Source organism: Diabrotica undecimpunctata, chromosome 1 (assembly GCF_040954645.1).
Source record: "Diabrotica undecimpunctata isolate CICGRU chromosome 1, icDiaUnde3, whole genome shotgun sequence".
NCBI lineage: Eukaryota > Metazoa > Arthropoda > Insecta > Coleoptera > Chrysomelidae > Diabrotica > Diabrotica undecimpunctata.
In genome coordinates, this window is record NC_092803.1 from 102,581,210 (window position 1) to 102,594,437 (window position 13,228).

At 35.3% G+C, this 13,228-nt stretch overlaps 1 protein-coding gene across 4 annotated transcripts in view; it reads right to left on the reverse strand.

The window, feature by feature from the left end:
• The window catches only part of Nep2 (M13 family metallopeptidase neprilysin 2), a 265,069-nt gene that overhangs the window by 110,239 nt on the left and 141,602 nt on the right, over nucleotides 1-13,228 (reverse strand). For 3 of the 4 annotated variants that reach the window (XM_072545626.1, XM_072545630.1, XM_072545636.1), the window contains exon 1: nucleotides 5,414-5,649. The exons of the other annotated variant lie outside the window; for it this stretch is intronic. In XM_072545626.1, coding sequence (XP_072401727.1) covers nucleotides 5,414-5,460 — 47 coding nt within the window. In that variant the 5' untranslated portion in view covers nucleotides 5,461-5,649. Of the gene's footprint in view, nucleotides 1-5,413; nucleotides 5,650-13,228 lie in introns of those variants that run through there. 4 annotated transcript variants of the gene reach the window in all.

Genomic DNA, 13,228 nt, shown 5'->3' on the forward strand with positions numbered 1-13,228 from the left:
ATCAGAGTGATAGTTGTATTTTGGTTTATAAAAAGCTGATATGTGTTATGAATATCTTGGACGATAGTATGGTTTGTGGATATAACGATAATGGAGTGTATAGAGGAAAGTGAATCAGAGCTTCATATTTTAAATGTTGGATTTCCAAAAAATGAAAATTAGTATTTAGACCTCAAATAGAACTCAAAAAGTCAGTTGCACCTAATTAGTCATCACAAACTTTATCTGCACTTAATTTTTTATACTTTGTCAAATATTAAACATGTACTTCTATCGATTCATAGTAATCTTTATGTCCCCTATTAGTTTCCTTCTTGGTTTTCCAGAAAATATCTTTTAGATTATCGTTAAACATGTATAAGTATCTCGCTTTTAATATTTTTTGTGTATATATATGTATACATAAAACATACGACAGATATATTAATATTTGTCACTATTTTTTACTACTCGAGCTTTCAATTATTGTAGTTGCAATTATTTTCAAGATTACTTTACAAGATATTTAAAATAAAAATACAAATACTGGCTTCTTTTTAGAAGCCCACTCTCTTGACCATCTTGTCTTTTCCCTCTTTATCCCCTTTTTCCTCAGTCGTAGTATCTTTATAGTTGAAAAAATAAAAGAAAGCAGCCGTGTTTCCTCCATAATAAAAAAAACACTAAACAAACTTCACACAACTCAAGACTCTAAATTAGCAATGAGGTAGAAAACGGAAGGAAAAACGTAGTGTGTATACACTGGACAAAACGTACATTTTGTCGTACGTTTTATATGACCCACAAAACGTACAATAAGACGTAGTGTGAAAACGGGCCTTTAGCTCTTGAAAATAATTGTAACCACAATTGAAAGCTCGAGTAGTACAATACAGTTCTCCAATAGCCCCTTTTTATTGACTCCAACCCATCCAAACATAGTTTTTTTTTCAAGTTGAAACAAGTTATTTTCGGACCAAAAAGAGTTCCAATTGATTAGTTTTAGTTTAGGGTTAGTTAGGCTGGTTAAGAAGTAATTAATCATTATATTTGTTAAAAATGCAAATAAACATGCATCATCTCTTAGGCCAGAACATAGTCTGACAGGATAGAATAATGTTTAACAATAAGTAAAAATAAGATAAAAGTATCATTTACACTTATAGTTTTAAACAGAAGAGGATTAAGTGACATATAAATCCGATATATATATATATATATATATATATATATATATATATATATATATATATATATATACCGGGTGTTTGGTAGGTCGATGGAAATTTTTTAAGGGATAATAGGGGACGCGATTTGCAAAATTTTTTGCTAATATGGTATCGCTCAAACTGTTAACGTTTCCGAAATAAAGTTAAATTTGTCAATATTTGACAATTTAAAGTTTAAAAATTATTTAGGCGTACTACCTCCCTGTTTTACGAATGGAATAAAAATGTAAACCTACAACACTGACTCTTCGCATAAAATTTCCATCAGCTATCGTCATTCTCCGAACGCATAACAAACAAAAAACAATATACCTGCTACGGTAGTAGTGGTTCAACAATCACTATCCCAATAGGTGGATCGGACGAACTGGACCGTTTTTGTGGCCTGCTAGATCGTCCGATTTAACACCGTGTGACTACCACATCTGGGGTAGATTCAAAGAACTTGTTTTTCAACTTCCAATCCGAACTAGAGCTTATTTAATGAAAATGATTATCGAAGCAGCTGACATTATAAGGGCAGAATTGAGGTTAAAAGTAACCACATCAGAAATACGACGCAGGGCAACAGGTGGTTCTCATTTTGAACAACAATGACTGTTTTCTGAAGTTTATGTACATACTTAATAAGGCATAATAAATGTTACAAAAAGCATGATGTATCGTTGTTATGTTTTACCTTTCTTACCCGTTTCATTAATGAAGGTTACTTTAACAATGCATTGATATTCAACGAAGAGTTTTTGAAATCTGAGCAAGCAATACGTAAGGTATTTTGTATGTCAGGGAAGTCTCTCGCTTGGATAATTATTTTTAAAAATAAAATGGATGAGCAGCTTTATTTTCGAATATTGACAAATTTAACTTTATTTCGGAAACCTTAACAGTTTGAGTGATACATTATTAGCAAAAAATTTTGCAAATGGCATCCCCTATTATCCCTTAAAAAATTTCCATCGACCTACTAAACACCCTGTATATATATATATATATATATATATATATATATATATATATATATTTGCCAAAAAATCGCGTTAGCGAGTGACCAGAGTAGTAAGAACTTGCCTTCACTAAGATTAATGGTTATAATGTTGATGAAAATAATGTTAACGAAAAATGATTTATTAAAATTGAAAGCTCTTTAAAACCATGTATTAGTTCCACAGATCTGTTCCGTAATTACTCTGTAATATTTATTTGTCAAAGAAATTTCGAATTATCTTCTCAATCATTGAGTTTAACGCCACCTTATGCCTAATATATCCGAAATAAGATGAAGGATTCAATATTTTGCTCATCCGAAAACCCGCTCTCATTAATCGAGTTTAACGCCACTTTATGCCTAATTTATTTGATGTAAGAGGAAGGAGTTAATATTTTTCCCGTCAGAAAACCCGCTAGGAAATATTAGAGAACGACGGCAACCAAATATAATTTACATACATAATATATATATATATATATATATAAATATATATATATAAATATATATATATATATATATATATATATATATATAAATATATATATATATATATATATATATATATAAATATATATATATATATATATATATATAAATATATATATATATATATATAAATATATATATATATATATATATATATATATATATATATATATATATATATATATATATATATGTCGTAGGCAAGTAAGAAATGCAGGCATTCTCGCAAAGGCCTAGTCATTTTCGTAATGACTTGGCAGTTTGTATAACGTTTTCATTTTTACGAAATGACTTCAACCTTTTAGGCATTTGCGAAACTACCGGAAACGATAATTTCATGATATCATGGGTAATAATTCTATTTTGAAACAGTGTTGCAAGTTAGGCACAGATCATATAATATAAAAAAGGGAAGAGAAAATTAATTAAATTATTATTATATACTTGTATTTTTGTATAATTATTTTGCATTTTTATTGTTTTAGGCCTCTTTACGAAAATCACCCAAAGCATTGTTTCGATAGTTTTTAAAAGGTGCCAAATATTCTCTAGAATCAAGGACATTTGCACTGACTTTAAATTTTTATTCACCAAAAGAATATGATTTTGGAAGAGCTTTTAATAATTCTTTTAGGAAAGGAAAAAATTTCTTATATTATACGATCTGTGCCTAAATTGCAACACTGTTTCAAAATAGAATTACCGTTTCCGGTAGTTTCGCAAATGCCTAAAAAGTTGAAGTCATTTCGTAAAAATGAAAACGTTATACAAACTGCCAAGTCATTACGAAAATGACTAGGCTTTTGCGAGAATGCCTGCATTTCATACTTGCCTACGACATATATATATCAACAACAATTGGTGACAATTTGAAAACCTCTCACCGTTAATATCTTTATTCCTTTAAATAATATGAAAAATCGGAAATATATTCTACATTTGTTTTTAAGGAGAAGGATTGCAGTTAATAGTTTACCCCTTAAGGTTATCGTTGACCTTAATATTCCCCTTCCCATTTCAAATTGTAACAGTAACCTGTACCCTTGCTGGAGGATTACATCGTAACGGCTAAAAAAATTTCCGGAAAGTCTCGATTTTGAAAACCAATCTGACTTGTCTGTCCAGTTTTTTACATTATTAATAGGAAATTAAGGTTTTAACGGTGGAAAATTTTTTGAAATTGCCACCCTATATTTGCTACTACTTGTAGTAAGGAATACGATATTATTCTTTGCCCTTAAATAAAGAAAAAATATAAACCATTTCAAAAAATAAAGTAAAAATTATACATTTTGCTTCTTTCCACAGGTTAAAATACAAACGCCCACATACAGTAACAAAATAGCACTCAATAAAATGCTAGTGTAGTATAAATTATTAGTACTCAAAAAAATAATATTTCTTAATAATTTGAATGTGTCTTGAGACGTAATTCATTCAGGAAAAACAAAAATTTTAAATTTTTTAAAAATATAGAGGTATATCTTTTACAAAAAGAAATTGGTTACTAATGAATAATATAAACAGACTATTTCTTGGTAATTAATTACTAATACATATCTATGTAATTGTTGCCAACATTCGGTCTTAGATTTATATTCGAAGTATGTAAACCTATTATTATGTAGAGTAAACTTAATGAACAGTCAGTACGAAATTTCATGTAACAAACATTTCGAAAACATGTACATAATAGTAAAGTTTAATATTGATTTTAATGAAAATTACATTTTATAATTATTGTTCTTTGTCGTTTTGATGTTTTCTCCGGAAATCATTTTTAAAAAAGATTATTTTAAAATATTGATCTGGTATTATAACCAATAGTTGTTTGGCGGTTCTGCAACTATTGGTTTTAATAACAGCTCACTGATTTAAAATAATCTTTTTTAAAAATGATTTCCGGAGAAAACATCAAAACGACAAAGAACAATAATTATAAAATGTTTTTCTTTTTTAAAAAGTTTTTCCGTACTCGAAACGTCAATTAACAATTACAAAATGTTATTTTTATTACAATTAATTGTGGCTGAACCCTATATTTAACTTACACAAGAAAATCAAGTTTCAGAATCTTTTTAAAACAACCGGTATGGGCCTAGTGTTACAAATAGTAAAGTTATTTAATAAAACCTTTAATATTCAATATAGATATAAATATTCATTACAAAATAGATAAAAACGTTGATTGAATAACCCAAACGGTTATTTGGGTTATTCAATCAACGATAAAAAGAAAATAAAAGGAAACCAAAAGAAAAGATTACCTATTAAATATACCGTTTTATGTATTTAATAGTTGTGAAAAAATCATCCTAAAAATACTTCAGTTGAAAGTCCTTTATATGGTAGACAACAAATTTTTAGAATAATTTAAAGCAGTATTGCCACATAATTATGAAAAATAAAAAGTCGATATGGGAATTATGTAAAACTTTTTTTATGTATGTCAATTAGTATGTTATTGTTCCAATTGTCTAACATTTATCACTAATGCTAATATAAAACCGTTAACATATTTATTCCAAATTTATTTTTAAATTTTACAGATTTGTTGCAAATTTCACACTGATAATTATTGAAAAAATTAACTAAATTTGACTTATCCACTACTTGTACACCACTAAAAATTAAAGTTAAAAAATTACTTTAATTATATGAATATGACTTTAAAATGATCATTTTTGGAATGGTTTTATTTATTACAACTTAAAAATCGTTGAAAACTTACTTATCTGGATTTGTATTAACTGGCGTATATCGAGAATCTTTAGACATATCTTTTCACTTTATTGATTTTTTAAAACTGATAACCACATTACTTAATCATGCGAATTGTATCGACTGTTACTCGACAATGTCGTATTATACAAGAAACAAGGAATTGATCTTCGCGACGGCGAGTTTTTTACACACATTCATAACGTTTGTAGTAGTAAGTTGTACTCCTTGAACGGTTCTACTACGATTTCGAAAAATAAATCATTAGGTGATTATTATATATCGCTAAAAGATAAAATATAAATCATTGCAAATAAAATAAAGTGGTAATTTTTATAATTAGGAATACTGGTTTGGCAATTCGTTTGTGGATTAATTGGTTATATAAAAATTTATGGCAGGATCCGAGATATTTATTATTCTATAAAGAACTTTAATGGCCGTAAAAAAATCTGGTTTGCCAAATTTATTCCAAGAAATATTTCAATCTCCTTGCAAGCTTTCAAAGATAGACCTATACATATATAGATAGATATACCTATACACTTTAAATTGTTTTAAGTTAGAGGGTTATCATTCAATTGCGGTTCGTCTTCTTATTTTTGAATAAAACTCTTAACTCAATAAAATATAGGAAATAAGTTTAGATTAAATGTATAATAAGTTTATATATTTTAATAACTACAATTAAAATTTAAACGCTAATAGTTCATTTAACAACTTTTATTGAAAATGAAAAGTTATCAAAAAAGAACTAATGAACTAACAGAAAATATGACATCTGTCTAATTTCCAAATCACATTTTATCAATGAATCTCCCTCAGCTTTAAATGTTATAAAGGATACCATATATTCATCATCACTCTCTTTGATCATACCAATATCAATCTCTTGTACCGACAGTCTAAGCATCTTCCAAAAGTTCTTCTTTGTCTACCTCTACTGCTCCTTACATCAAATTACAAATCAGTAATTCTTCATATTTGGCAAGTAGCAGTTCGAGTAGAACATGCCCTAATCATCTTAACCTAAGCTCCCTCATTTTTGCAATAATTGCTGCCATCCCTAGATTTCCGTTAATACATCCTTTCTTAATTTCATCCTTTTTTTACCAAACATTTAGTTCTGTACATCCTCGCTGGTCTTATAGCAGTTTTCTAGAATATTTCTTTTAGTTTCATTGAAATAAGTAAAGTGTCAATGGGAATAGGTAAAGACTAAGCACCGAACCTTGATGTATGAAATGTATCAGTGTCTCTCACGGCTGTCCTGACATTAGCTGTTACTTCCGTATACATATCTCACAGTTTTGATATACTCAATGAGAATTCTACGTAGGTTAGAGAGCTCAGCATGAAGTATACAAATTTTCTGGCTATTGGGAGTACAATCCACCCCGTTAATCTACAATAAAATACCCTTGTATAAACAGTAAACAAAACCTATATGATCATTTACCATTCAACTGTGAAGTTGTACTTGTAAGAATAATTTAGATGTCATCCATGGATATCAAAATAATGCTCTTATAAGCAATGTTAACTCCAATTTAGGAAAAGTGACCTTTATACGGATTTGGTTACGAAAAACTACTTCCTCAGCGCCACAATGTTGAGGCCATCTAGCTTCTTAATAACACATATCTGGTTAGGAGAATTAAAAGGAATGTTACGTAAAAATATGAGTCATAGTTTTAACCTTTAAAACATGTTTTTATTCTGATATGTTGTAGAGTTTACGAGAGGCCTCGATTTACCTGAGCGACCTTCCAGAACCAATGCGAGGGAAATCCAGTTTGCCTTTACCGTTTCGCCATCGAAGGTTTTGGATTTTTCGAGATAACGGCACTGGTATATAATAACGGAACTTTATTTGGAAGGGACAGTTAATTCGGACGACGCGCTCGCGATAAAATGTTACGTTCGCTTTTTAATAAATTATGTATGTTTAGTGAAAATAAATAAATATCAGTCATTGTGCTTTTTAATGAATTAAGATAAGAACAAGACATTATAAATTAAAGACTTAACAATTAATAAATTCACAACAAATGGTGTCAGAGTGAGATCGAACATAAATTAGACTTATAATAATAATACAAGTGAATATAAAATAAATTGTGAAAATGGCTACGATTTATGAGCTGACAGTGACTAATTTAAGAAGACATCTTGAAGACAGAGAATTAGCTTCTACCGGAAAAAAGGCTGAGTTAGTCCAACGACTAAAGAACGCTTTGCTAGAAGAAGGACTAGATCCAGAGACTTATATATTTGAAGATGCTGTCCTCTCGTCGATTTCGAAAGTTTCCTCTGATGTAGCCAAAGTTTCCGGCGACATCGCATCATTGGAGAACAAAGTTTCTGGCGATATTTCGAAAGTTTCTGGTGACATCGCATCATTAGAAAACAAAGTTTCTAACGAGATTTCGTCTCTGGAAAGTAAAGTTTCTGCTAACATCTCTAAAGTAACTTCTGAGATGTCTGCCCTCGACGATAGAATGTCTTAGCTAAAAAACCAAGTTGCTGCCGATATGTCGGCCTTCGAAGAAAAGATTAAAGAGATGGAAAGGAAGATGGAGGAAACAGGGACAGCAGAGAGAGGAAACAATCCAATTACAGTGGAGATAAAAGAAGACGAGACGAAATGTAAGTTGGAGACACGGCCGAAATTTGAAGGAAGTGGAGGTTCTATTCATGTTAAAGTCCCAACTTTCGACGGAAAATCATCATGGAACAACTACATGAAACAGTTCGAATCAGCCGCAAGAGCGAATGGATGGTCTGAAAAAGAAAAGGCTGTAAACCTGACTATCGCTCTTCGAGGAGATGCCTTAGATGTGCTTCAGACCATAGCCGTAGAGGAGACCGATGATTTCGAACAACTGAAGAAGAGGTTAAATATGCGATATGGCCACGAACATTTGGAGCATGTATATCAGTCGCAGCTTAAAAATCGTAGACAGAAGAAAGATGAGGCTCTTCAAGAATATGAGGTAGATATTGCCAGATTAGTACGATATGCTTATCCAACAGCTCCCGAAGACATGATGGAAAAATTGGCCGTTCAAACGTTTATTGATGGTCTTCGTGATCATGAAATGCAGAGAACACTACGATTAGCTCGTCACAAAACGCTGGTTGATGTCTTATCCGCCGCCCTCGAATACGAGTCAGCTACGCAGGCCTCTGGCGGGTACAGTAAAGTTAGAACTGTAAAAGAGGAAGGAGATGAAGATAAACTTGACCAGCTCGTTAATATGATAAAAAGCATGACATACAAGAAAACGAAGACCATCAGATGCTGGAATTGTGGCGAAATAGGACACGTACGAAGCTCCTGTAAGCACCCTTGGTACGACGCAAATCAAGAAACTCACCATCAGGAAAACTAGAACGGGTCAGCCTTAGGGGGGCAGCTTCGACCCAGAACTTTTCCAAAGACCCTCTCATACTAATAGCTTCTTTGAAATGTCGTGAAGATAGTGTATATGTCGATGGAGACATAAATGGTAAAAAGCATACGTTGTTGGTGGATACCGGAGCGACCAGAACCATTATACGCCCGACAGTTATAAACAGCCGAAAGAAACTGTTACCAACGAGGTTGCGACTTCGGACCGCTACAGGTGAAAATGCTAACATTCATGGAGAAATCCAGGTACAATTGGGAATTGGAGCAGAAAAGTTCGTCCATACTGTTATAGTTGCTGACATCGAAGAGGATGTTATATTAGGAATGGACGTAATGAATATGCATGGATTCCAATTGGATTTTAAGAATAAGGTAATCAAAGTTGGCAACGAGGAGGTATTTCTCCATCCACATAATGACAACACTGTGCAAGCAGCCATTACAGAAGATACAGTCGTGCCTGCGAGAAGCGAAACGATCATAGTAGCGCGGCTACAGGGATTTGTGGACGAAGGGAGACCTGTTATGATGGAGCCTTGGAACCACGACGATGAGGTTGGCCGTGGAATCATAATTGGAAAGGAATTGGTGACTTCGGCTAAGGAAATTCCTGTGAGACTTATCAATGTCAACGACTACCCAGTGACCATAAAGAAAGAGACAAAAGTAGGAACTTGTGTACCTGTGACATCCATAATCCGTCAGGCGACAACATCTGATAATTCCAACGACAAATTCGACCAAATGGTTGCAGTTGCAGGACAGTCTCTAAATCAGATGGAGAAAAGGAAATTAAGGGAATTTCTGCGGCAGTATCGTGATATTTTCGTACCGAAAGGAGGAAAGACGGGAAGAACTACCGTTGTTAAGCATAAAATTGATACTGGTAATGCTAAGCCAATTCGTCAAACAGCTCGACGATTACCACAGGCGAAGAGAGAGGAAGCTGAAACGATTGTTCAGGAAATGAAGAAAGACGGGGTGATAGAACCTTCTACGAGCCCATGGGTCTCTCCGGTGGTCCTGGTTAAGAAGAAAGACGGAACGACGAGGTTCTGTGTGGATTACCGTTTGCTGAACAACGTTACCAAGAAAGATAGTTATCCTCTGATTCGGATCGATGACACATTGGACACATTGGCTGGAAGTAAATTGTTCTCTACTTTAGATTTGAAGTCTGGATACTGGCAGGTAGAAATGGACCCAGTCGATAAAGAAAAGACAGCCTTCACCACAGGATCTGGATTGTGGCAATTCAACGTTATGCCATTTGGACTTTGTAATGCTCCTGCGACATTTGAGAGGCTTATGGAAAATGTGTTGAGAGGGTTATCTTGGAAAACATGCCTGGTTTATTTAGATGACATAATCGTCTTGGGGGAGACATTCGAAGATCATTTGAGGAATTTAGAAAACGTTTTTAATCGACTTAAAGCTGCCCAATTGATGCTAAACCCCAAGAAGTGCCAGCTATTTCAAGGTAAAGTCAATTATCTGGGTCATATAGTCAGTAAAGAAGGAGTGGCCGTGGATAAGGGAAAAATCGATTCCATTAAGGAATGGCCAAAACCAACTGACAAACATCAAGTGAGAAGTTTTCTTGGACTATGTACTTACTACCGGAGGTTTATTAAGAAGTTTGCAGATATCGCTAAGCCATTAACGCGACTTACAGAGGAAGCAAGAGAATACCGCTGGGATATAGACTGCCAAAATGCCTTTGAAACGTTGAAAAAGCATTTAATAACAGCACCAATTTTGGGGTATCCACTGCCAGAAGGAGAGTTCATCTTAGATACGGATGCAAGTAATGTGGGAATTGGAGGAGTGCTGTCTCAGATTCAAGGAGGACAGGAACGAGTCCTCGGATATTTTAGTAAAGTTCTTTCAAAACCTGAGCGGAATTATTGCGTCACGAGAAGAGAACTTCTAGCAGTAGTTAAATCAGTAGAGCACTTCTATCAATACATCTATGGCAGAAAGTTTCTAATCCGAACCGACCATGCCGCCCTTAAGTGGTTGATGCAGTTTAAGAATCCAGAGGGTCAGATAGCCAGGTGGATCGAACGACTCCAAGAATACGATTTTAAGATTGAGCACCGGGCCGGAGTTAGCCACAGAAACGCTGATTCTCTTTCCAGAAGGCCATGCTCAGCAGAGTGTTCCCACTGCAACAAAGCGGAATCCAAGGAAGCAGCAGTGCTAAGAACGACGATTGTCAACAACGACTGGACGCCTACTAAGATCAGGGAAGAACAAGAGAGAGATCCAGTTATACAAAAAAATCCGAAAATGGAAAGAGGAAAACCGTCGACCACCTTGGCAGGAAATATCAAACCTATGCTCAGTAGTTAAGACGTATTGGGCCCAGTGGGACTCATTTATCATCGAAGATGGCTTGCTTAAACGAGTCCTGGAAAATGATGACGGTTCAGAGAAGAGAAGACAGTTGGTGATCCCAAAGAGCAGAATAGCCGAAGTACTTCGTCAGTTACACGACAGTCCATCGGGAGGGCATTTTGGTGTAAGGAAAACCCTTCAGCGAATTCGGGAACGGTTTTATTGGATGAACAGTTCCGACGACGTAAAAGACTGGTGTAAGAAATGTACTATTTGTGCTACGAGTAACGGGCCTCACCGAAAAAGGAGAGCTCCTATGAGACAATATAATGTTGGAAGCCCGTTTGAAAGAATAGCTTTGGACATCGCTGGGCCATTTCCAGAAAGTGAAGATGGAGGCAAGTACATGCTGGTAGTAATGGATTACTTTACTAAGTGGGTCGAGATTTACGCACTTCCCGACCAGAAGGCCGCCACCGTTGCAGATAAGTTGATTCAAGAATATATCAGCCGATTTGGAGTGCCTTTGGAGATACATAGTGACCAAGGCAGGAACTTCGAAAGCGATCTGTTCCAAGGAATATGTGATAGACTAGGCATGAAGAAAACAAGAACTACCGCGTATCATCCGCAATCGGATGGTATGGTAGAACGAATGAATAGGACAGTTGGCAAGTATTTGACAAAGATGGTGTCCGATCATCAGCGAGACTGGGACCAATACCTTCCGTTCTTCACAATGGCCTACAGATCTGCTGTTAACGAATCAACAGGCCAGACACCAGCCAAAGTCCTATTCGGACGCGAAATGCGACTACCTTGTGATCTCGAGTTTGGATGTAAACCTGGAGAAGATGTAGCGGGTGAAGATTATGTGATCGAATTACGAAGAAGAATGGACAATGTACATGAGTTGGTCCGTTCCCACCTTCAGATCGCTAGCGACAGAATGAAGAAACGGTACGATACACAAGCCGAAAAGGGTTGCTTTAAGAAGAACGACAAAGTATGGCTGTATAATCCCAAGAAGCGAAAAGGTTGTTCTCCCAAATTGCAGCAGTTTTGGGAAGGTCCATACCTCATTGTGGAGAAGATCAACGATGTCATCTACCGAATAAGCAAGATTCCGAGGGGAAAGCCGATGATAGTACACCATAACCGGTTGGCGTCTTTCGAAGGTGACCACGACGTAGATGAAGAAGTAGAAGTAAACCAAGTCCAAGACGTGTCTGACCTCACGTTTGAGGAATTCATGGGTGCCTATGGAGGTACCGGTAAAGCAAGACATGGTGTTACCACTGAAGAAAAGCAAGATCTACTCGCGCTCCCCGATGACTACTCGCTGGCCCTTACCATCCCGGCCAGTATCAAAGACGCACCAGGGTTGGCATCCGTCTTTCGAAGGAAGTTTGGTCGAGTTGCAGAACTTCAATGCCAAGTGCCAGCTCCCGGTAAAACCTTGAAACTCCAAGATGCATCACGTTACCTTTTCTACCTGGTAACAAAAGACACTGCCCGTGACCAACCTACCTACCGAGATGTATGGGAAGCCTTACTTCAATTGAGAGGGCACGTACTAGAGTCCGACGTGCAAAAGTTAGCCATGCCAAAGTTGGAGTGCCGCCAATTAGATTGGAGAGTTATCCGAAATATGGTGGAGGAGATCTTTAAAGACACCGAAGTCCAGGTGTTAGTCTGTTGCAATCCGCATAGTTACTGGTGCGGAGAGAAAACCGTCCCTTGTCATTTTTATACAACTGGAAGTTGTAAAAGAGGGTCCAGTTGCCGATACCAGCATACCGTTCCAGTTCTAGTCCCAACAAGGTTCCAGGAGGAACCATCTTTTGAGAGGGGGGCAATGTTACGTAAAAATATGAGTCATAGTTTTAACCTTTAAAACATGTTTTTATTCTGATATGTTGTAGAGTTTACGAGAGGCCTCGATTTACCTGAGCGACCTTCCAGAACCAATGCGAGGGAAATCCAGTTTGCCTTTACCGTTTCGCCATCGAAGGTTTTGGATTTTTCGAGATAACGGCACTGGTATATAATAACGGAACTTTATTTGGA